Source organism: Pseudopodoces humilis, chromosome 25 (assembly GCF_049639895.1).
Source record: "Pseudopodoces humilis isolate 2021_Gansu_Grassland_sample_001 chromosome 25, ASM4963989v1, whole genome shotgun sequence".
Lineage (NCBI taxonomy): Eukaryota > Metazoa > Chordata > Aves > Passeriformes > Paridae > Pseudopodoces > Pseudopodoces humilis.
The window spans coordinates 4,956,296-4,978,768 of NC_142224.1; the positions used below are offsets into that span (position 1 = coordinate 4,956,296).

General features: G+C 63.6%; 2 protein-coding genes across 3 annotated transcripts; both read left to right on the plus strand.

Annotated features, from left to right (window-relative positions):
* Positions 1-1,199: 1,199 nt before the first annotated feature.
* THY1 (Thy-1 cell surface antigen) lies at positions 1,200-5,887 on the plus strand. Its single transcript, XM_088066930.1, has 4 exons — positions 1,200-1,373; positions 3,534-3,615; positions 3,727-4,062; positions 4,595-5,887. The coding sequence occupies exons 2-4, from the start codon at positions 3,579-3,581 to the stop codon at positions 4,705-4,707; spliced, it is 486 nt and encodes a 161-aa protein (XP_087923056.1). The 5' UTR covers positions 1,200-1,373; positions 3,534-3,578; the 3' UTR covers positions 4,708-5,887.
* A 1,913-nt stretch (positions 5,888-7,800) lies between these two features.
* USP2 (ubiquitin specific peptidase 2) lies at positions 7,801-21,519 on the plus strand. 2 transcript variants are annotated; one of them, XM_005531049.3, is made up of 13 exons: positions 7,801-8,051; positions 11,560-12,305; positions 19,024-19,074; positions 19,252-19,375; positions 19,603-19,714; positions 19,794-19,904; positions 20,055-20,119; positions 20,211-20,314; positions 20,394-20,474; positions 20,580-20,658; positions 20,768-20,875; positions 21,080-21,200; positions 21,291-21,519. In XM_005531049.3, exons 2-13 carry the CDS (start codon positions 11,601-11,603, stop codon positions 21,376-21,378), a joined length of 1,749 nt encoding a protein of 582 aa, XP_005531106.2. In that variant the 5' UTR covers positions 7,801-8,051; positions 11,560-11,600; the 3' UTR covers positions 21,379-21,519. The 2 variants fall into 2 exon arrangements, with proteins under 2 accessions (XP_005531106.2, XP_005531107.2); XM_005531050.3 differs by lacking the exons at positions 7,801-8,051; positions 11,560-12,305 and adding an exon at positions 16,355-16,510.
* The last annotated feature ends 954 nt before the right edge of the window (positions 21,520-22,473 follow it).

Genomic DNA, 22,473 nt, shown 5'->3' on the forward strand with positions numbered 1-22,473 from the left:
CTCCCTGTTTTGCTGTGCCTCTGTTCCCATCCACAGCCAGCCATGCCAGCCTGAGCCAGCGGTGTGGTGTGTCATTGTGCTGCCACAAGGGTCAGGCCTTTGCCCTCCTCATGGCAGCACACTGGCTGCACACCCAGGGCACCACAGGCCCCCTGGCCAGCTTGGGGGGCTGTCCCCATTTGGGCCAGCACACCTGCAGCCAGAGCCAAGCTTCTGTAGAATTAGCAAAACCCCCTGCACAGCCAGCTTGCAAAACCTCAGCACTCGAGTGTCACCTGGTTTCGAGTTCTGCTGGAGCAGAACATGACTTTTATATCAACTTTCCCAGCGTCAGCCCTTTCAGCAGAGCCCAGCCAGGGGTGTGGGAGGAGGTGTGGGCAGGGCAGGCATCCTTTGTGTCTCTGTGCCTTCCTGGGATACCTCTGGACCCAAACTCCCAGGGAAAATAGCACCCTAATGCTGGCCTCCCTCTGCTGTCATGACCTTGCCAAAGAGCAGGGAAGAGGTCTTGTCCCAGGCTGTTTTCTGGATCCAAAGCTATTTTGCCTGTGCAGAAGTAGTTCTGCTTCTCTCCTTCCCAAAGGTGCTGATAGGAGCCTGTGTGGAGCAAAACCTTGGTTTGTCCTCACTGTCACCAGACCTGGGCCTCAAACTGAAGGTCTGTGTCCAGTGACATCACGGACAGAGCCTGGAGATGTGACACTTAGGGCCACGGCTTAGTGGTGGATTTGGCAGTGCTAGGTTAGCAGTTGGGCTCGATGGTCTTAAAGGTCTTTCCTAAATAAAGTGATTGTGTGGTTCTTTGATTCAGCTGAATGTCCTGCCATTCCCACAATGATTTCCCACACATGTCACACAGGCCTTTGGTGACTTGGTGCAGAGTGGCCTCTTCGAGCACCCGAGCTGAACTCATTTGGTGGCAGGGGATGATAGCTGCCCCCATCCTCAGCAAAGCCCACGCCAAGCTCCTTTTCCCCTTCCCAACCATCCTCCTTTCCCAGCAAAACACCTCCCACGCTGCTGGGGAGGATGAGGGCTGGCAGCTCTTCCGCAAAATGATGTTCCCATGGCAATGGGGATGTGTCGCCCTTCCTGGGGAACATAAGGGAGGCGAACGGCACCTTCCGCATCTGTGCGCGCCCCTTGTCCGGGGCGGGGGCGTCCGAGTCCCGCAGAGGCAGGGCCCCCCCGCACCGCCCCCCGCCGCAGGGCCGGGGGCCGAGCCTCAGTGACGCCTCCCGGTCCCCATTCGCTGGGTCCGCCCGCCCAGCCCTGCCCAGACTGCGGGAGCGCCGCGCCCACAGCCCGCCGGGCAGCCCCGGACAGCGCCGGCAGCCCCGCAGGCAGCGGGCAGCACCGGACAGCGCCCGCAGGTAGGCACCGAGCGCCCCGCACGCTGCCGGGCCGGGAGCAGCCGCCGGGCTCGGGGCACCGCGCGGGGCTGCGGGGAGGGTCCGCGGCGGTGGCACCGGGGGCATCTCGCTCCTCGCCCGGGGGATGCTCGGCCGGCCGGAGCGCGCTGGAGGAGGGGACGGGCTCAGCTTCACCCGGTGTCGATGCCCCCCACCCTCGGCTCGGGACTGCGGCATTCCCGGGGGCGCGCACGCCCGCACCGCAGCCGCGCTCCCGCTCCGCGTTGCCGCAGGGGGGGAGCTCGCCCACCCCGAGCCCTCCTGCCCCTCTCGAGGGTCGCCCCGTCGCTGTTCCCTGCGCGTCCCCCTGCACCCCCTTTGCTTGCAGCCACCCCCCGACACAGCCAGGCTCCTGCGGCTCTGCGTTTCCCTCAGCCCACCAGCCTGGCTCTGCACGCCCCCGTCCCCGCAGTTCGTTTGTCACCCTGAGCCTGTCACGCTGGTGGGCACAGGGGGTAGGTACCGCCGTGGGGTGACCCCGAGCAGGCGGGGAACGCACCAGGAACTCTGCCCTGTAAGAGCTGGAGCCCCTCGAATGCCGCCGTCCTCCTGAGCCCTGTCCCTACGCCAAACCCCTGGGATCATGCGGGAGTTACCTGGCTTGCTCTGCTCCCAGCATCGCTGCCAGGAAAAGAGGGGTCCAAGGGCTAACAAGCCAGAGCCTAGAAAATCAGAGAGTTTGGGCACATAGATGGGAGGAAGACCCCCTCTCTGGGAGCTTTTTTGCACTGATTTTCTGGAGGAAAGCCAGGCTATGACCTAGATAGCGTCCCAGGACATTCGAAAAGGAGCAGGTTGGACAAATGACAAAGGAAGGCACAGGGGGACAGTTTCTAGGAATCCAGAGGTTCAAGCATTTACCCCATTTGCAACCTCTTGTTTGTCAAGATCAAACAGAAATGATTTTTTTCCCCCTGGCCAAGGATTAGGGTTCTGGATAAAGATTTTTCAGAGCTTCAGGGTGAGCAAATGGGTTTGGCATTTCCTCTTAGAATATTATATGAAAAACCAAAAAATTGCTGAAGAGAAAAATGCAGCTGGCTGTGGTACAGGCAATTCCTTGCTCTTCCCTGGATGCTTTACCAAGCTCAGAGGGAGCAAACTGAGGGTCTCTTGTCCCCTCTGCCAGCCTGGAGTCACGAAGGGCTGGTTTATCAGCTCCCCCTCTTGGACCTGGCCCCACAAGGCCAGCCTGGAGGGCTGACTGCAGGTTTGGTGTGTCCTTCAGCCGGGCGGTTGCCTCGCTGCTCCCCCACCCTCCATTCCGCATGTCTGTGGCTGGATTCCCCACGAGGCTGCTTGGCCAGGCTGCAAACCCTTAATTGATTCCTTGTGGCTGCTTTGGGCCGATGGGAATCAGCAGCCCTGGTGTTTGGATGGCACATCACGGGCCCCTTACCCACACACACAGCCTGGAGAGAGACAGGCACCGGGCAGGGACCCAGAAAGTGGATGCTGCCACCCAAACCCCTTCCACCCCGTGGCCAGGCAGGCTGAGCTCAGCTCCTGGAGGCTTCATGCCATCCTTTGGCGGTCTTGGCTCCCTGTCCAGCTGCTGTGTCCCTCTTCCTCGCTGCTCTTGGCCCCTTTCCCTCACTGCATCGCAATGACTCATCCTTGCTGAGCTCACCCGCTGGAGCTGCGGGAGGACTGGCAGGGCGGGCGCCCACCGGCCCCAAACGAGGGTCCCTCACCTGGCAGCCCCCTCACTGTGAGGCACAGACCTCTGGTCAAGGTGTGCAGGCACTGGGGGGCAGCCTGGCTTCACCTGTCCGAACCTTGGCTGGCCATGGGGAAAAAGGGGGAGGAGGCAGGATGTGCAGATCTTGCTGCAGGTCTGGCCACGCTCATTTAATGTCTGCTGGGGGGATCTGCACCGGGAAAACCAAGTGTGGATGGGGCATTGCCTGGGGATGTGCAAAGGTGATGCTGGGCAGACACACAGTGCCTGATTCCCCAGCTGGGTGCAGTGCCAGCCAGGCTCTGTGCAGTGAATCAGACCCTGGTGAGCAGGAGCAGACTCTAGAGCATCATTTGTGCAAGAAGGGCAGCCTGCACCACCGAGTGCCCACATCCATGGGGCAGTGGCCCGGCTAACTGCCTCTCTCTCCCCCTGCCCAGGTTCCCCTCTCAGAGACAGCCCCCACCGGGCACCTCAGCAGCGAGATGAACCCCACCGTGGGCATCGCTGTCATCCTGACAGGTACAACCCTCCCTGCTCCCTGCTCCCTGCTGGGCCCAGAGCAGCCTGGAGGCTGCACGGGCATCCCCAGAGCTCGCTGTTCCCTGTCCAACCCCCTCCTGCCTCTCCCAGTCCTCCAGGCCGCCCACTGCCAGATGATCAAGGACCTGAGTGCCTGCTTGCTGGGCCAGAACCTGCGCGTGGACTGTCGCTATGAGAACAAAACCGACAACCCCCTGACCTACGAGTTCAGCATCACCAAGGACAACAGGAAGCACGTCATCCACAGCACCATCAGCGTCTCCGAGAACATCTACCGGAGCCGAGCCAACGTCACCATGCACAAGAACCTGGTGTGCCTCCACCTGCAGAGCTTCACCACCAGCGATGAGGGCATCTACATGTGCGAGCTGAAGGCCACCAACGACTACACCGGCAACCAGATAAAGAACATCACTGTTATCAAAGGTGAGACCTGGCCTCAGCCCTTCCCACCTGCTCCTTGGCTTGGCAGGGCCAGCAGAGAACACCACAACTCTCTGGTGTCCCCAGATCCTCCCTGATCTCCATAAATGTGTTCCAAGCCTTACACACCCTTCAGGTGGGCTTCATCCCCCAGATGGGCTCATTCTACCCCATCTCACACTGCTTCTTCTGCCTCTCTTGGGTCCCACCTCAGGCACATTGCCTAGATATCCTCCCATAGAGAGGACAGTGGGCATTCTCCACACCTACATCCCACAGGAGCCCTTTGTCTCACCTGGTGTCACCACTTGTCACTTCAGTCAGGCACAGGCAGGGTTATGCTGCTCAAGAGTCCTAAAAAATCTTTGCTACTACACGTTGGGAGGGAAGCAGGCCAGGATGGGATGTGCTGCACTTCTTTGACAGAGGAAAAGCAAGAAACTGTGCGCCAGTACCATTAGGACACCCAGCCTGAGCCCCGTTCCCGAGGGATTTCATTGCCTCTTCTCTCCCTCCCCATTCCTTCTCTTCACAGACAAACTGGAGAAATGCGCTGGCTTCAGCCTCTTGATCCAGAACACCTCGTGGCTCCTGCTGCTGCTCCTTTCCCTGCCTCTCCTGCAAGCCGTGGACTTCGTGTCCCTGTGAAAGGCGAAACACACACACAGCGCTCGCACACACTCGCACGCACACACCGAGCACCCCGGCCACCCCGCCTTCCTTGCAGCCCATGGAAAGAGAAGCTGAAGCGTCTGGAAGCCGTGAAACCTCTCTGTGTTATCTCTATTTAGCCGTATATCTAACGCTAACCACCGTCCCGTGCCGAGGCCCACCATCCCACGCACACACGCCCCGCTCCGAAGCATGGTGGCTCTGCTAGGCAGCGTTGTTGCTTCTCCCATCGCGCCTCCCCGCTCCGTAGGCTGGCTGGTTTGCTTGTGCTGGGAGCACTGGAGGCCTCAGCCTCGCTTGTCCCATCCCTTTAACTCTTGGGGTTTGCCTGTTCTCAGCTGGGGAAAGACAGCTGGATTGGCAGGTAAGAGAGAGGGGTGATGTGAGAGGGTGCCCGTGGTGGGCGCTGTGCAGACAGGGCTCTGCCACCCAGGTGACTGATTCCTCACCCTGCTCCTCTCACCCTGAGCTGCCACGGCTGGGAGAGGGCACAAAATGACTCCTGGCTCAGTGAACAAGGGAGCCATGGGATGCTGCTGGGCCTGGCAGGCTGGGAGGAGAGAGGGCAGCAGGTTTAGGAGACACCGTGAACACCCCCTGCCTCCTTAGGGCTCCTCTGGGGCTCTGGGATCGGGCTCAGTGCAAACATGCTTCGGCAACAAGTTTTTCCTAATCTGTTTCTTACAGCTGAGCTGGAAGTGAGACCTCCTCCAGACACCATCTGGTACCTTTGGGCTGCCCGAGCCAGAGACGCCACTCGCTGTCCCCGGGGACCAGCCCTTAGCTGTGACGAGAGAATTGCTGCCAGCACCAGTGGAGGCAAGCAGAGCCTCTCTGAGCTAGCCACAGCCCCCCTACCCTCCCCAGGGCCCTCAGAGCTGCACCCGGGCTGGCTGGTGAGGAGGGGGTTCCCCTCTGGGAGTGTGACCCCAGGGTCTCCGCAGGGACTCCTCTGCACCGGCACCTTGTCTTCCCTAAGGGAACATCTGGGGACACCAGTCCTTCCTTGTGGAGAGGCAAAGCAGTTTTCCTTAAATCCCACCCTGCTCCTGGGAGGAGCCCGTGTGCCCTCTCCCCTCTCCCTCCTCCCTTTCAGCATTTCCCTCTCTCCCTTTAAGAGCAGCAAAGGATCTAAGGGCAGCCCATGACCTCAGTAAGGCCAGGATGGTGCCAGGGGTTGGTGAGAGCAGGGACAGGGATGGCCAGCACAGCTCAGATCTGCCAGCCCAGGGCTGCCCGCAGGACCCTGAGGAGCCTCACCCAGGGGAGGGCACAGGAGAAGGAAGAGGCAGGTAGGAGCACCCAGGTGCATGGGGTGAACCCCAGCTGTGCTACCCGTGCAGCCCGGGCTGTGCCACCACGGCAGAGAGCAATACACAGCAGCTGCTCCCCACTCCTTGCTCTTCTCCAGAGCTGCTTCCTACCCCCGTGCCCGTCCCCTGCCCATCCCTGCCTGCTTGCTTGCTGTCTAGTGCTGCTGAGGCCGTGCCCAGCTGAGGCCTGGCTGTGCCCAGCTCCCTGGGCGTGCTGGTGAGCGCCGGGGCAGGCGCAGAGCCCAGCGGCAGAGCGCGGACGCGGCTCGAGTCTCATTTTTTTGTGAACATTTGTAGTTGTTTCCACAGCTTGTCGTCAAAGAAATTCTGTTAAGGGAAAAGGAAAAAAAATGGGAAGAAAAAAACCCCTATGAAAAGCAACAACAACAACAACAAAAAAAAACAAACCCAAACAATCTTATCATCCAGGAGTGTTCCTCTGTCTGCACAATAAAACCCTACCTAGGTTGTGTGTTGGAGCCATGGGCGCCCGTGTGTGCGGTGGTGGGGACAGGGGCTGTGTGGGGACAGCGGCTCCTGCTGAGGGGTACATCCCCCCTGCACCCCCAGCACCCCAATGCCTGTGAGACAGAAGGAGGCAGAGGGACAACACTTGACTTTCCTGGGCAGGGCCACCCCCTCCTGCCCACCTGGAGCGTGGCCCCCTGCATGGGGACCCTTTGTCTCCATCCCTGTCCCTAAAGCCCCGCTCCATCCCAGAGGACACCCATTGCCCTCGGTGGTGGCAGGGAGGCAGAGCAGGGGACCAGGTCTGGTCCTGGCCTATCCATCCTCTGGGGAGGGAGTTGCCAGGGATGGAAGTGGCCATGGGAGCGGGGCTGGGTGTGCCCGTGTCCCAGAGCTCCTGTGCCTGGCACACCAGGCTCCTGCTGGAGCCCCTGTGCCCACACGCCGGGGTCTGCCAGGGGTTCCCGTGTGCTCCGGAGCAGCCATACCCAGGGTTAAGGTGCCACCCCGGCACCAGGAGCCACCAGCGGGACCCTGCCACCACCCCCTTACACCTTTGGTGACCCTGCGCCACCTCCCTGAGCGACGCCCCGACGCGTCCCTCCCTGTTTAAGGGCTGGAGCCAGGCGGGAGGGAGGGAGGAAGATGCCACCCTAATTACATCCCTCCTCATTATCCTCGGCAGATGCTCGCTGAGTCACGGCCACGCAGGTGCCGTACCCCGGGCGGGTCAGGCGTCCCGGAGCCCGGTGTCCCCATGGATCCACCCGGGGTGGCCACGCCACGCCAGCTGCCCCATGCCCACCTTTGCTGAAGGTTTAGGGGGGGCTCTTCTCCGTACAGCTCACTCCAAGGGGGGCAAAACCCAGTCCAACTCCCCTCACCATGAAGCTCTACTCCAGACCTTGCTGGCAACCACGACCACCCCTTTTTTGTGCCTTCCTGCCCCCCACACATCAATTTGTGTCTCCCCCCCCCCGCCGCTCCCTCCCTTAACCCTTCCTCTATTCTTTCCGTCCTGGACCTCGACTTCCCTCCCCAAATCTCTCCCTTCTTTACGGTCACCCTCAGTTCTCCTTCTCCATTCCCACAGCCCCCGCTGTCCCCGCAGCCTCCCCTCCCGGCACCCCCTTGCCGTGGGCCACCAGCCCCCCCGGCTTCACGTCCCCTTTAAGCCTCCCCAGGCTGGAATGCGAGAGGAGCATTTCAGCGCCCTGTGAGGTCAGATAGAGACACTATATTTATCTGGCTGGTAACCTGAGCCCTGAATTTCTGCGGTGGTGTTTTTACGTGGCCCCACAACCCCCGGGCTCGGCCCCCTCCGGCCACAGCGCTCCGTCCCGGGGTGGAGGGGCTGAGCCGGGGGTGTCCTGTCCCCTGCAAAGGGCTCGGCTGCTGCCCATCTCCACATCGCCCATCTCCGGTGCCAGGGGAAGCTCCCCACGGAGGCAGGATCAGCCCCGAGGGCATCCCCAAATGCCTGGCTGGTGGTCCCTCGCCGTGCCCTGAGCAGCCATCGGCCACCCGCGCCACATGCAGGTGAGTGCCGTGGGGACACCGCCCCGGGGAGGGGGACACGGGCACAGACAACGCTGCCCCTCCCTTCCTTCAGCTGGATAAGGGGGAGAGGTTTCTCTCCAGAGTTCAAGCACAAAATTCTGGCTTTGAGCCGCCCTCCCCAGCACCCTCCTCGTCCCCCGGCGCGGGCAGAGCCGCCTGCCCGAGGGTCCCTTCTTTTTTTGGCCACCCACAGACCTCAGAGCAGTAACTCATGCCCTGGCTCTTACGTCAGGGTCCCCCGTGGGTTTGGGGGTTGCTGCCTGGGGGCAGCAGGGTGGGGATGTGTCAGCAGCACGCAGCGAGGCCGGGGCGATGACTCCCGGCCATGTGCTGTGGGCTTGGAGGGTTCTCAGCCCCAGGGCTGGCAGGGGAAGGGCTGGTCCCGGCTGGATGAGTGACCTTGGGCATGGCCTGGCACTTTGGGGGGTGGGAGTGGTGGGGGGCTGTGGCAGAGGCACTGCAGTCCCCATCTGTCGACAAGGGTGACTCCAGTCCCTTCCAGGGAACAAACGTTTTGTGGCACATTCCCCCCGGGGCTGCTTGGGGTCACCCTTCCCGGAGGGAAATGGATACCTGGAGGGATTCTGTGCCTTGTTTCCCTTGGGGAATGGAGGGCAGGAGGCTGTCCCACCCTGCTGGCACGCTCAGCCGGACACAGAGCCCCTCAGCCCCAAACCACTCGTACTCTGGAGCATGCAAAGTGCCTCCCACAGGGTCCCCTCTCTGCCTCCGCCACTGCAGAGTCCTGAGAGCTCCCACGTAACCTCCAGGCTGGGACATTGTGTCTCAGGGGACAGGGGACACAGCTCCGAGCCTGCGTAAGCGAGAAGCAGCTGTGCTGTGACACCTTGGATGGAGCCAGCGCTGTGTAAGCTGAGCTGAGCCCGCTCTGGGGCTCCGTGGCCACCGAGGGGGACAGCTGCCACCGGGCACGGGCAGGACAGAGGGGACACCTGCCACTGGACACGGGCAGGACAACAGCTGGGGACAGAGCAGGGGCTCTGCTTCTCTGCCTCCAGAGTGAGGGTTCTGCCTCCTCACTTTGAGCTGAGCTTCCCACTGGGGAGGCTGCCGGTGCTGGAGGCCAGGGCAGGACTCCCCAGCACCCTGAGCAGCTCCAAAGTGTCCCTCTCCCATGTCGTGGCACTGCTCCTGCCTGGCCGCGTGAACTCAGACCGGACATTCCTGTGCCTCAGCTTCCCCTGACACCCCGCGAGGATGATGAGGGTGCAGGAGGCCCTGACTCAGCCGTGCTGGCCCCAAGGCTTTGCCAGGCAGGAGGAAAGCTCAGCACAATGACGGGTAGGGAGGGGCCAGGCAGCCCAGGAAGCGCTGGGAGGAACCGGGGTTTTCTCACACCCCCTCAGCTCCTCTGGCTCCTGCCACGCTCCGCTCTCCCGCCGCCCTGGGGTCTGCTCGGATGTGACATGGGGACTTGGAAGCACAGGCAAGCCTGGCAGATGTGACATTCCTGCATGGTAAGGCCTCTCTTCCCAAGGAATGGGGTAGCTCCCGTGTCCGGGGCCAGTGTCTGCTCCTGACCCTGCATCCCTCCATCGGCTCCTCCGCATCCCCAGGGCAGGTGCTGCCCTGTGGAGACCTGTCCTGCTGCCAGGAGCACCTGCTGCCCTCCTGTTCCCGAGCTGCTGCTCTCCTGCTGCTGCTGGTGCCAGGACAAACCGTGGGCACCTGGCAGGGGATGATGGCGTGGGACTGTCCTGGCACTGTCCCAAGCCAAGATCATCTCTGCTGGCAAGGTGGGGAGCAGGGGCAGTCCGTGTGCCAGGCTGCCCCGTGCCCCAGCAGGGCAGGCAGCCAGGCATGTGCTCCCTGGGAGCCCAGGGGCTCTGTCATTCTCATCCTGGCACTCGAGTGCCAGTCCCTTGGCTGGGGTCCCACTCCCTCTGAGCGAAATTCCCCACTGCCTATGTCAAATCCTGACTGGCAGAGCCACGCTCCTGGTGAGGGCAGCCACAGCCAGGCTGGGAAGAGCCGGCTGTTTTGTGGAGCCCTTGCCTGGGAGCAGATTATTCACCCTTCAGCCTCCGTCCCCAAACAGGTCTGTGCGCTCCACCTCGCTGCTGCTTGTAAATATTTCCCTCTCTGCTGTGGGATGCTGCTCCCTGGGCAAGAACAGCAGAGCCAGGCTGCCAGGCAGGAGCCCACGGGGACTGGCTGCTGTCTCTCCTCACCCTCTCCTAAAGCATTCCCGGGTGTTTGCACGCTAACCCTGAGGGGCTCTGAGCAGGAGGAGGTGTCCCCCCAGGGCCAGGCAGGGAGTGACTCCCGGGGTCTCCTCTTGCCGGGATCCAGCTCCCGTCCCCAAGCCCGGCTGTGCCCTTGGTGCCGCTGGGGCCGTGCAAGGGACGGGGCAGGAGCAGGCTCCGGCACCTCCTGGCTTGGAGCCGGGCCAGAGCCCGCCCTGGCTGGGCTGGGAAAAGCCTTTGAATCAGGGTCATCTCCCGGGTGACTGGAGACTCTCAGAGCCACATGAGCCACTGTCCTGCCAGGGACGGGACACCAGTCACCCTGGGAGCTGAGCACCAGCAGCCAGGGCAGAGGAGCTCGGCTGGGGTCCTGCCTGCCCCAGAGCCACCCACATCCCAGGACAGGTAGGGATCCAGCCAGTGTGGGTGCTGAGGGTAAACTCTCCTCCAGCTCCTGGACAGTCTGTGTCTGGGGACTGCCGGCTGCCACGCTGCCCTGTCCCTGCTCTGGGTTGGCTCTGTGTGTGCTCTGGGGGCCTCCGTCCCTGTCTCTGTGTGTTCCTCTCCTGCCCTGTGCGGGAGCCACCAGCTCTCTGTGGGGACCGAGGGCTGGCTCTGCCCGGCTGGCAGGGGCATGGCTGCCACCTCACCAGGACGACTCTCGGCTTGAATTACTGATGGAGGCTCGTGGGGCACAGCCATGGCAGGGAGACAGAAAAGCTGCTCAGATGCTGACCTTGCCTCAGTTTCCCTCTCACTGAAATGTCAGCCTCATTGCCAAGCCCCAGCGCTCCCTGTTAGTAACCAGGGGAAAGTGCTGGGCTGGCTGGATCAGTCCATCCCACCTGCCTGTCTCAGCCAGAGCTGGGCCTGAGCACCATCCTGTGACCAGGCCTCCTGGAGGAGGCACTGGAGAGTGCCTCACTCCAGCCCCAAGAGTGGGACAGCCACGGGATGGTGTAGCAGGGATGCCAGGGCTGGGGCAGAGGTGACTGCTGCAGTTCCTTGGTGTCTGTGGAGATGTTGGGTGCATCTGGCTGTGCCCTGGGGCTCCCTTCTGTGGTATGAGGTGTCTGGGAGCATGGGGTGGCAGTGCCAGCCGGGTCCTGCTGTCCCAGGCTCTCCAGGAAGGCTGGTAGGTGGCAGGAGCCATGGCCACACTGTGACCAACAGCCCCTGGATCCCCTTCTGTCTCCCAGGATCGCCAGGCGAGGCAGGAGCTGCTGGGTGGGAGCTGGTGGGTGCCCTGCTGTGCTGATCCCTAGGCTCTTCCCTTGCAGCCAATGCCTCCAGGACACCCTGCTGACCCCCAGCCTCCAGCATGTCCCAGCTCTCCTCCACGCTGAAGCGATACGTGGACTCCTCCCGCTACGCCGAGACCACCTACAGCAAAGTGCCCAGCGGCTACAGCTCCTACAGCTCCTATGGATCCACCCTGTCCCCCACCTACGCAGACAGCGACAAAATCGGCTTCAAAGCCAGCTACCTGCCGTCCCCCCGCTACCACCACGCTGGGGGGCTGTCCCCCACCGGCGGCTATGACAGCAGCCGGCTGTACCCCGACCCCGGCATCCGCCTGAGCCCCTCGTACATCCGCACGCAGCCGCGGCCGCCCGGCGCCGGGCTCAGCGGTGGTGCCTGCTACACCTTCAGCAGCAGCCCCACGGGCTACCTGCCCTCCACAGCGCCCCTGAGCCGCCACAAATCCATCAGCCACTCGGACCTGGCGCGGGAGTTCTCGGGGCTGCACACCTCAGACAGTGCCTACCTGCCCGCGGCCGGCGCGCTCAGCACCCGCGGCCGGCCGGAGCTCGGCAACCTGCAGGGTCTCTACCAGGCTGCCACTCACTCTGACTACGTGCGTGGCTACCTGGAGAGCTACGGGAGGAAAAGCCACCACGGCAGCCTCTCCACCGGCCACCTCAGCCCCTCTCAGGCCACCCTGCCACCCTCGGGCACCCGCTGCGCCAGCCAGCCCTGCGAGAGGAGCGATGAGCACTGCGACGTGTCCGCCCAGGACCCCACGGTACGCGGGGCTGGCTGGGGGTGGGGGTCGGAGCTGTGCTGGGGAGGGGATGTGGGCCGTGCTTGTGGTGAGCTGAGGAGCCTGAGGCACCCGCGCTCTGCCTGGGAACCTGAGTGTGCTGCTCCGTGCCTCAGTTTCTGCGTGTGACCCTCCGAGATGCCCTTGCTGGCGCAGCAGTCCCGGCTGGAGCTGCTGAGGCAGCCGTGTGCGGGCGGGTGTCCTCCGAGGGGCTGTGCTCGCAGGGGACGCTCCCCAAGGAGGCAGGAGCAGCCTGTGCCCAGGATTGTGCCCGCTGCACTTTCTGCATGCATGTGACAGCAGGTGATGGCTCTGGCCCCATGTGGGGCTGACGAGGATTTCCTGCTGCCTCATCCCAGACAGGGAAGGTGACATGAGCAGGCTGGGCACTCATCGTGCTGGGACAGCTGGTTTGTCTGGTGCTGGCTCTGCCACAGTGACTCGATGCCCAGCGATGCCAGCTCCCTGGCACCATGCACTGCTGGCACTTTGGGGCCCTGTGCCCCAGCCTGTGCCCAGAGCAGGGGGTTCCCCATGGCAGCACTGCTCTGGGCAGCACCACATGTGTTGGCAGGTACTCGGTACCTCACGTCCCCATCGGTGCTGCAGCGTCCCCAGAGCCCCAGCCCGGGCCGGGAGCAGACACCGCACACGCAGCCCGTGCAGGGGAGCAGCCTGGTAATTTTCCACTCAGGTTTCCTTCCAAGATCTGGCCAGGCTCTGCCTGCATTGTCTCCCGCTGTCTTTCCAGTCACCCTCCATTCACCCATGGTCTGACCTGCCCTTTGCTTCCCTGCGTCTCTGTCCCACCGCTATCTGCCAAACCACGAGGAGAAGTCCTGTCCTGCTCATAGGAAAGCAGAAAAATATCCCCCAGCAATGTTTCCCTTTGAAGCCAGTGCCCCCACATCCCTCCCTGTGCCTTCCCCAGGACCTTCCCCCACAGAACCACCTTCAGCAGTGCCCTGCCATGGTGTGGGACCCACTGCCTCATGCCTGGCCCCAGTCCTGGGATGAGGGAACGGGCTGGGGAGTCAGGGCAGTGGAGGATCAGTGCTGTGGAAGGGAATTCCTGCCTCCCCCTCCCACACCAGGCCCTGGTGGGGGGGACCAAGGGGGGACCCAGCAGCTGCTGGAGCCTCTGGCTCTCACAGAAGCCCACACTGCCACTGCAGGGTCCCCACCCCATGTGCCCACACACTGTGGTGGGGTGCCAGGCTGCTCCTGTGGGATGTCTGGGGGCAGCAGGGGCTGTGCAAGTCCCGAACCACAGCGCTGTGGTCTGCACGTGAACAAGCCTGGGCTGATAGGTGGCAAAGGTGGCTCAGGGCGCTGGGACAGACACCCATGCCAGGACAGGCAGGGTCAGTGACACTGGCTTAGGTTTCCTTGGTGCTTTGATGGGCACACCTGCTATTTTCCACTGCTGTGCTTTATTCCCTCCCTTTCCCAAGCCGGGAAGCAAATGTCCCGATCGTAAACCAGACTTGGGTGCCTGCGGCCGTGCCAGGTGCCGGAAACAAGCGCAGGCTGCAGCCCCGGAGCTGCCATCGGTTCTGCCCCATTGCCCAGCCCCGAGGGCAGTGTCAGCAGCACCCGCTCCTGACGCAGCCAGGCGACAGCGGGGCTGGCCCCTGCCTCCTCCCATCCCGTTTTCCACCTCTACCTCCTGCCTCTGTGCCACAGAAACCGCCGTCCCCAGGGGTTCGCAGCCAGGAGTGAGGGTGTCTCTGTGTGTCCTTACCCTCACCATCACTTCGTGCCTCAGTTTACCACCCCGTGGGCAAAGGGAGGTGTGTGAAGGTGTGGTTTCAGCGAGAGGCTGTGCCTGCGGAGCTGCAGGGCGGTGCTGGCTCCCGGGAAGGGCAGTCTGGCAGGGGGCAGGACTGGAGCTGTGCCGGCCCATTAACCACCCCGGGTGTACATAGGGTCAGAAGGCCAGGGCCACCCACGGAACCGCCGGCAGCTCTCCGCAGTCCCATCCTGAGCAGCTGACATCGCTGGCCCGCAGCCAGGGCTGGCTGGCCCTGCCTGTCACCGCGGTGCCAACCGGGCCCGTGGCAACCTCTGCCCGCGGCAGAAGGTCACCGCTGCAGAGGGGCCAGCTGAGGGCAAGGGCCTGGCTCTGCGTGATGCCATCCCACCGGGTGTCCCCTTCTCTCTCCCGCTCCAGCCTCGCCCTCAGAGCCTGCACGCCGCTCTCCGGCTGGAGGAGAATTCGGTCTGGGGCGCTTGGCGTCACCGGGGCACGAGGTTCAACACGGGATGTGGCTGAACCGCCCTCCTGCCATGGAACCGGCTGGGCCAGCACCGTGCATCCCCGCAGGGAGAGCTGCCCCAGCTCCCTGCACAGCGCTCGGGGCTGGCTGTGCACCGGTGCCCATCCTGCAGGGTGGCAGGAGCCCTGGATTTTGGGGAGCTGTGCCCCAGGCCGTGCCCCTGGGCATGGCAGGGCAGGCTGACAGGCTGCAGGAGGGCAGTGGGGTGTGTGCCCCGGCGTGCACACCGTGTCCCCGTGTGTGTGTACGCCATACACAGCGCGGGGTGTGTACATGTACACACGTGTGAGCGCAGGCCCCGATTACGACAGGCCTCCTGTTGTGATGCAAAAGAGCCCTGGCCCTGCAGATGAATAACGCTGCAAGATGCCTCCTCAGATATTTTTGCTGGTGCCAAAAATAGTCTCCCTCCTTTCCTCCTTCCTCCCCCCCCGTCCCCAGCCAGCCCCTCGGCTGGCTGTGCCCAGCTCCGCTCAACAGGGAGGCTGCATCTGCAGCCATCAGGATTCAGCAGCCCCTGCCTCTGGATTGGGGGTGTTTTGGGGGCTCCAGAGGAGGAAAGGAGGCTCTTCTTAGAGCCCTCTCGGTGAGGTTGGAGGCTGTGGCTCTGTCAGAGCAGCCCACCCGCACTCCCTGCCCTGCTTGCCCATGGAAATTTCCCTGAGCAGGCAGAGGAACACCTGGGCACGCACAGTCGGCGCAGGGCTCCGGCGCTCGTCCTGCCGCGGTCAGAGGGGTGAAGCAGCGGGAGACGCAGGACGAGGACGCAGGACACCCGGGCTCCCTGCCAGTCTCCGCATCTGCCCTTGCTGCAGAAGAAGAGCTGGAGCCCTGCCCGTGCCGTGCCTCAGTTTACCGACGCGAGACACCAGGTGGGGTCTTTGCTCCACGTAGGAAGTGCGGGGAGTTTTCCCCAGCGCAGGGCGCTGAAATATCCTCTGAGCTCAGCGCCAATGCATCCCCCAAAGAGGGGGGTTCCCCCAAAATATCACTGTCTGGGAACCTGGCATTGGCACTGCAGGAAAGGCACATGCCCGGGAGCCCCACAACCCTGTCAGGCAGCCCGCAGCCCCTCTCTGAGCACAGGCAACCCTTGCACCCACATGCTGTGGGACCGTCCCACTTTTACCACGGCAATTTTGGCGAGTAACCCCCAGCTGGGGAGCCCCTCTCCGTGCCCAGCGCCTGCCCGGAGCACAGCGTTCCCGGGGCCGGACAGCCGGTGCCACCGGCCCTGGGCACGCCGGGCTGGGAGCACGGGGGGAGCGCTGGGGGGGCAGGCGCTCCTCCGGCTGCCGCCCCGCTCCCCGCTGCCCCCACGGTGCCGGTGTTGGGGTACGGGAGCCGTTCTGAGAGAGATGCCGAGGGGGCACCGCGGCCCCCCGCAGCCCCCCGGAGCCGGGGCGGTGTCGCCGCCCCGTTCCGGAGCGTGTCCCCGGGGCAGAGCCGCCCCTCGCGGGCCCCCCTGGCTCCCGGCGCGCTGTACCACGCGGTGCGCGGGGGCTGGCCGTCACCGAGCCGTCACCGAGCCGTCACCGAGCCCGGCTGCCGCCTCTCCACCCATTTGATGTCAGAGCCGCTCAGGTGCCGTCAGCCCCGCAGCCGGCACCGGCTCCGGCCCCGCACGCCCAGCACGGGGGGCTCCGCGCCCGGCCCCGCGCCCCCGGCTGCAGCCGGCCCTGGGCGAGGGCGGCCCGGCCGGTGGTCCCTGGCACCCCGCTGCCCGCGGCTGCTCCCCGCCGTCCTGCGGTGCCCGCCGGGGCCACCATGAGGGACTCCTACACCGTGACGCTGCCCGAGGAGCCCCCCGCGCTCCCCGACCTTCACAAGGACCTGCGGCCCCGCACCTCCATGCCAGGGTCCCTGCTGGTCTCCACCTTCGTTGGGCTCGTCCTCAACAAGACCAAGGTACGAGATGCCCGCAGCCCCCCGTCCCCCGGCTTGGGGGCGGAGAAGGGGACACCCCCTGCCCTCCCTGGGGAGCTCGGGGTGCCCTGTGCCATGCCCCGTGCCCGAGGATGGGTGCCTGGGACTGGGTGTCCTCCCAGTTGCCCGTGGGGACGGCGTGTCCCGGTGTCCCAGGGTGGCAGGGAGCAGGTGAACTGCACGTGTCAGGACACCTGGGTTCCTCTCCCAGCCCTGTCCTTGCGGTGACCTTGGCCAGGTCCCCGTGTCCCACCGTAAGGTAGGGTCTGCTGGCCACACTGAGCCCCTTGGCAGTGTCATCGGAGTGAACTCGGCTGTCCCCAGAGCCACAGTGCCGGGACAGATCTCTCCTGCAGCGATGGCAGAGCAAGGGGCAAGGAGGGCAGGGGCTGGGCACTTATGTAAGTCTGGCTGCTCTGCTTGTCTTGCTGCCCCAACAGGCTCCTGGCATGCGGACCTGGATGGGGCAGGACGGTCAGGATCTTGTCCCTTGTCCCCATCGCCTGTCCCTTGTCCCCGTCCTGCGGTGCAGCCTCGGGGAGTCCCCAGCCGCGCCGCGTGAGCCAGCTCTCCTTCACTGCCTCTGAGCATGTCATGTCCTAGATAAAGCCCTGTACGGGAGAGGGGGATTAGCTGGAGTTGAGTCACCCAGGGGAGGGAAATCCAGGGGGGGAAATAACACCTCGGTGCACACAGGGTTTGTGCCACGCTAGGGGAGCACCTGACACCCCCTCCTCAGGTCCAGCCTTCCCCTGGGGTTGTTCCAGGCTCTGTGAGGACAGCTGGGACCTGGCTGTGGGGGAATGCAGGATCTGTGGGGAGGTTTGCACCCACAGGGGCAGGACTGGCCGGTCCCTCCTGGCACACGGTGGGAGCTGCCCAACCAGGGCAACTGGACCAGCATGTCCTGGTGGGGATGGCTGGGGCACACTGGGGCAGCTCCCGGGGGTTGCTGCTCACCCCTGGCACCGTGACCTTCCCTGGGGTCGGTGTGGGGACACGAGCAGGGCCTTGGGGTTCAGATCCTCCGAGGGATGGATGTAGGTTGTTGGGACACAGGCCCTCCTCTCCTGTGGCCATCTGCTCAGAGACCAGAGCCAGGCCAGCTCCTCCAGCCGTGGTGTGGCACTGACCTGTCACATCCTGCTGGCACCCTGTGCCCAGCTGAACCTGCCCCAAGCCCAGGAAGGCACCGGGAAGCTGCGTGGCACTTTTGGACAGCAACCCCCTGGCACTGACGGCCATGAGCAGCCACATCTGGGGACACCCCTGCGCTCTGGGCACTGCAGGGGCACTCGATGGCGCAGAGGGCAGCCGGTCAGTCCGGCAGAGCCGTGTGTGCCCACACAGGGCAGCCAGGTCCCCGCTGGTGCCGGTCCCTGCCGCGGTGGGTGATGCCTGCGCCGTCGCTAAGGAGCACGTGTAACTGGATCTGGGTTATTTTGGGCTGCTGTCAGGGCTGGGTGCTCAGCACCTCCCACACACACACCAGCTGCTGCTATTTCGGAGCTGCTGGGCCCCCTCCCCTCCTCTTGCCTCCTCTCCTCCTCCTCAAGCCTGAGGTGGGCAGCTGGGCCGTTTGCCTAAGGATCCTTAAATCCTGGGCATCTGGGGGAGCACCATCAGCAGTGTGACCCCGCGGGCCCTGTCAGACCCCCACCCTGCTCCAGGGAGGTTCATCCTGCTTCCTATGCAGGGCTGGGAGCAGGACCCCTGGCCTCCCACCAGTGCCCCCCAGCAGCATCCTTGTCCTGCATGCTGGCACCCCTAGAACCCTCTGTGCTCTCGTCTCTCCAGCAAAGAGTGATGATGCTTCCTAGCCGCAGCGTCCAGCTGCCCATGCCCATCTTTTCCCAGCTCAGGGAGCATCTGGAGCACCTGGAATTGCCAGCCCACGGCACAGGTGCAGCACAGCCAGGGCTGTGCACAGCAAGTGGCTGGGAAGGCACCGCTGGGCACGCAGCCCTGTTCTCTGGGCTGGCTGTCACAAGGGCTGGGCTTGCACTTTCCCAGGTGGACTTTATCCTGCAAAAACGGCTGTGTCAAAATCTGGGCTGCGCTTGTGCGGGGTGTCCTGGAGGGGATGGACGGCTGGCATGGACCAGACAGGCAGTGACAGGGCACTGTGCTCCTCCTGCAGCGAGGGGCAGGCCCAGGGCACTGCCATGAGCCAGTGTCCCCAGGGGAGGCAGCCTGGGCTGCCAGCCTGACCTGCAATCCTGGGCATGGGGCAAAAATGTTGCCAGTCAGGGAGAACTTTGAGCCCTGTGCGTTGTCCTGGGCCAGCAGGACAGGGCAGGGCAGCCATGGTTTGTGACCAGGCCCTTGGCCCCGAGAGCGGCTCGGTGCTGCCCATGATGTCACAGCGGGATGGGGCCTCCGCTGGCACCTGAGGGTCCGCTCCACGGGCAGCTCTGTGGCACCATGGCCTCGCTGGGCTGCCCACAGGCATGGCCAGCCCGCCACCCTTCCAGCCCTGTTCCCTCTCTCTGCAGAGCTCCAAGGCCGTGCAGGGGCTGACCGGCCTGCGGAACCTCGGCAACACGGTGAGTGTGTCCCCAGGCCTCCTGCTCACACTGGGAACATCTGTGGGGCAGGGGGAGCTTCCCCTGCTCCGCATGGCTTCATCCCTGTCCTGTGCCCACCCGCCCCAGCTGTCCCCCTGCCATGGCCTGCCTCCCTCTGCTCCCCGTTGCCATGGTTTTCTCTTCTGCCTCCCCCAGTGCTTCATGAACTCCATCCTGCAGTGCCTGAGCAACACCAAGGAGCTGCGGGATTACTGCCTGCAGAACCAGTACCTGCGGGACCTCAACAACAACAGCCGCATGCGCACGGCGCTCATGTCAGGTAACTGCCCATCCCCGGCCCCTGGTGGCTGCGGGGGCTTCCCTGCAGCAATTCCTGCAGCACATCCCTGCAGCACATCCCTGGGACACCCCACAGCCTGCGGGACCCCCACTCAGAGCTTGACGCTCCTCCTTGGGCTGCCTGGCCCTGGCGGATCAGGGCCCTGAGCTGTCCCTTTGCGGCCATGGCCGTGCCACCCTGCTGCTGACCTGCCTCTCTACCTGCAGAGTTTGCAAAGCTGATTCAGCTGCTCTGGACCTCGTCCCCCAACGAGAGCGTGAGCCCCTCCGAGTTCAAGACGCAGATCCAGAGATACGCCCCACGCTTTGTCGGCTACAAGTGAGGGGGGTGGGTGCAGGGTGGTGGGGGGAGCCGAGCCCCCCACAGCCTCTCACTGGCCATGCCCCCTGTCTTGCAGCCAGCAGGATGCACAGGAATTCCTGCGGTTCCTGCTGGACGGGCTGCACAGCGAGGTGAACCGTGTGCTGGTGCGGCCCCGGGCCAGCACCGACACCCTGGATCACCTCCCGTAAGTGCTGGCACTGCACAGCCCCGCAAGAGTTCACTTGCCCGCAAGGCCAGCCCAGGGACAGTGAGCACACGGGTCCCTCCGGGCTGGGTGGCGGGGCTGGTGTCCCTCAGGCCATGCTCAGTGCCCTGCTTGTCCCCATCCTTGCAGTGACGATGAGAAGAGCCGGCAGATGTGGAGGAGGTACCAGGAGAGGGAGGACAGCCGCATCAGCGGTGAGCAGGGCTGGGGGAAGGGAGGACAGGGCTGGGCTGGGAGCAGGGTGGGGAACCAGGGGTCTCACCCTGCTCTGTCCCACCCCACCAGACCTCTTCGTTGGGCAGCTGAAGAGTTCTCTGACCTGCAGTGAGTGCGGCTATTGCTCCACAGCCTTCGACCCCTTCTGGGACTTGTCCCTGCCCATCCCCAAGGTGAAGGAGCCCCAGGGATCCCTGTCCCATGCTCCCTGTCCCACACTCCCTGTCCCTAACCATCACTGTACTGCCACAGAAAGGCTACGGGGAGGTGACGCTCATGGATTGCCTCCGGCTCTTCACCAAAGAGGACGTGCTGGATGGGGACGAGAAACCGGTACGGGGCAGGGGGGCTCCCTGGGGCCCCTTCCCCTCTGTGCTTGTGTTGCCAGGATGTGGGCAGTGCCCTCACCCTCCTGCTTGTGCTGCTTGCCTCCCACAGACATGTTGTCGCTGCAAAGCCAGGACAAGGTGCACCAAAAAATTCAGCATCCAGAAGTTCCCCAAGATCCTGGTACTTCGTATCCTTCAGGCAGAGGGACGGGGACAGGGGCTGTTTGGGGCGGAGGGGAGAGATGGATTATTGCAGGTTCCCCTTTGTCCCTTTGGCTCCTTGACGTGACCCTCCAGACCTGAAACGCTTCTCTGAGGCCAGGATACGAAGCAGCAAACTCACCACCTTCGTCAACTTCCCACTGAAGGACCTGGACCTCCGGGAATTCGCCTCGCAGAGCTGCAGTGAGTCCCAGCCCCTCCATGCCCCTAATCCCAGCCCTGAGCTCCTGGTGACTCCTGGGCTCCTGGTGTCCCCAGCTGGCGGGGGGCAGAGGCGTGAGGGGTGGGAGGAACAGAACCCACTGCGGGAGCTGCTGGCAGTGTGGGGGGCTCAGCGCTGGCACTTTGTGGGGCAGCAGGGCTGAGCAGCCCCCCTGCTCCCCACAGACCACGCCGTTTACAACCTCTACGCCGTCTCCAACCACTCGGGCACCACCATGGGGGGACACTACACAGCCTACTGCAAGAGCCCTGTGTCCAGCGAGTGGCACAGCTACAACGACTCCCGGTGAGCCAGGGGTGGGACAGCGAGCAGGGACCCCCTGCTCAGGGCATCCCGTCCCCGCTGCTCACAGCTCTCCTCTCCCCCTCTCTGCAGCGTCACCCCCATGTCCTCGAGCCACGTGCGCAGCAGCGATGCCTACCTGCTCTTCTACGAGCTGGCCAGCCCGTCCTCCCGCATGTAGCCAGCCCTGCCTCCCTGGAGACCCCCCGTGCCACCCCTCAGAGCCGGCTCCGCCAGAGCAAGAGGGAGGCAAAGAGGAGACAGCCCCGAGGCGGCTGCAGAGGGAGGCTGGGGACAGCCAGGATCAGAGCCCGGGCAAGGACATCCCAGCTGAGGAGGGACTCGTGACAGGACAGGACTCAGGCAGCTCAGGCGCCTTCTGATTGCTGGCATTTGGTTTTTAACTCGGGGTTTTAGTTTCTTTTTTTTTCTTTTTTTTTTCCTTTTTTCTTTTTTCTTTCTTTTTTCTTTTATTTTTTTCTTTTTTTTTCTTTTTTTTTTTTTTTTTTTTTTTTTGTGTGTGTAATAAAAATCCTGAGCAACGGACTCTACAAGAATGGGGCCACCCGTCCCATTGACTCAACCAGGACCTCTGCTCCCCTGGGACAGCACCCAGAGCTGGGGACCCAGGAGAGCCTCACACATCCCTCGTGGCCTCTTGCCACTCCTGTATCTGCTTGGCCATCCCAGAGGATTCATGAACTGGTCCCGACCTTCTCCTGGCACTTCCAAACCTCCTGGCAAAGGACTCCAGCCCTCCGGCGGCCTCCGTCCCGTCTCAGGCAGCACATCCCCTGCAGCTGCCCCACACACACTCCTCAAAGCAGCCTGAGCCCAGGCCCAGACTCACGGACAGGAGCAGGAAAACATTTTGTGGAATTTATATGTATTTATAGTGGACTTCGCTTCAGCCTGGAGCCCCCCGCCGCTTCCTGCCTCTCCAGGGACTTGTGCCGGGGGCTGCTCCGGGTAGGTTTTTACCTGCCTCCTCATACGACGGTGCCTTAAACCATTTAGGGGAGCGGGGGCCGTGGGGGTCGCACAGGAACCTGTGCGGGAGAGGGAGGGGAGGACGGTGGCTTTCCGGGACCATCTGCAATCGGGGCTTTTTTTCTCCCTGTGATCAGGAGCCCCCCTGGGTACCCGGGGATCCGCCCTGCTGCTCTGTCCTCCAGCTAGCAAATGCCAGTGGCCTTTTTAGCCTTTAATTTATTCTCCTCCCCGTCCTGCCCTGCCTGAGGTGCAGCGGGAGGAGACACGGGCACCATCCCAGCCC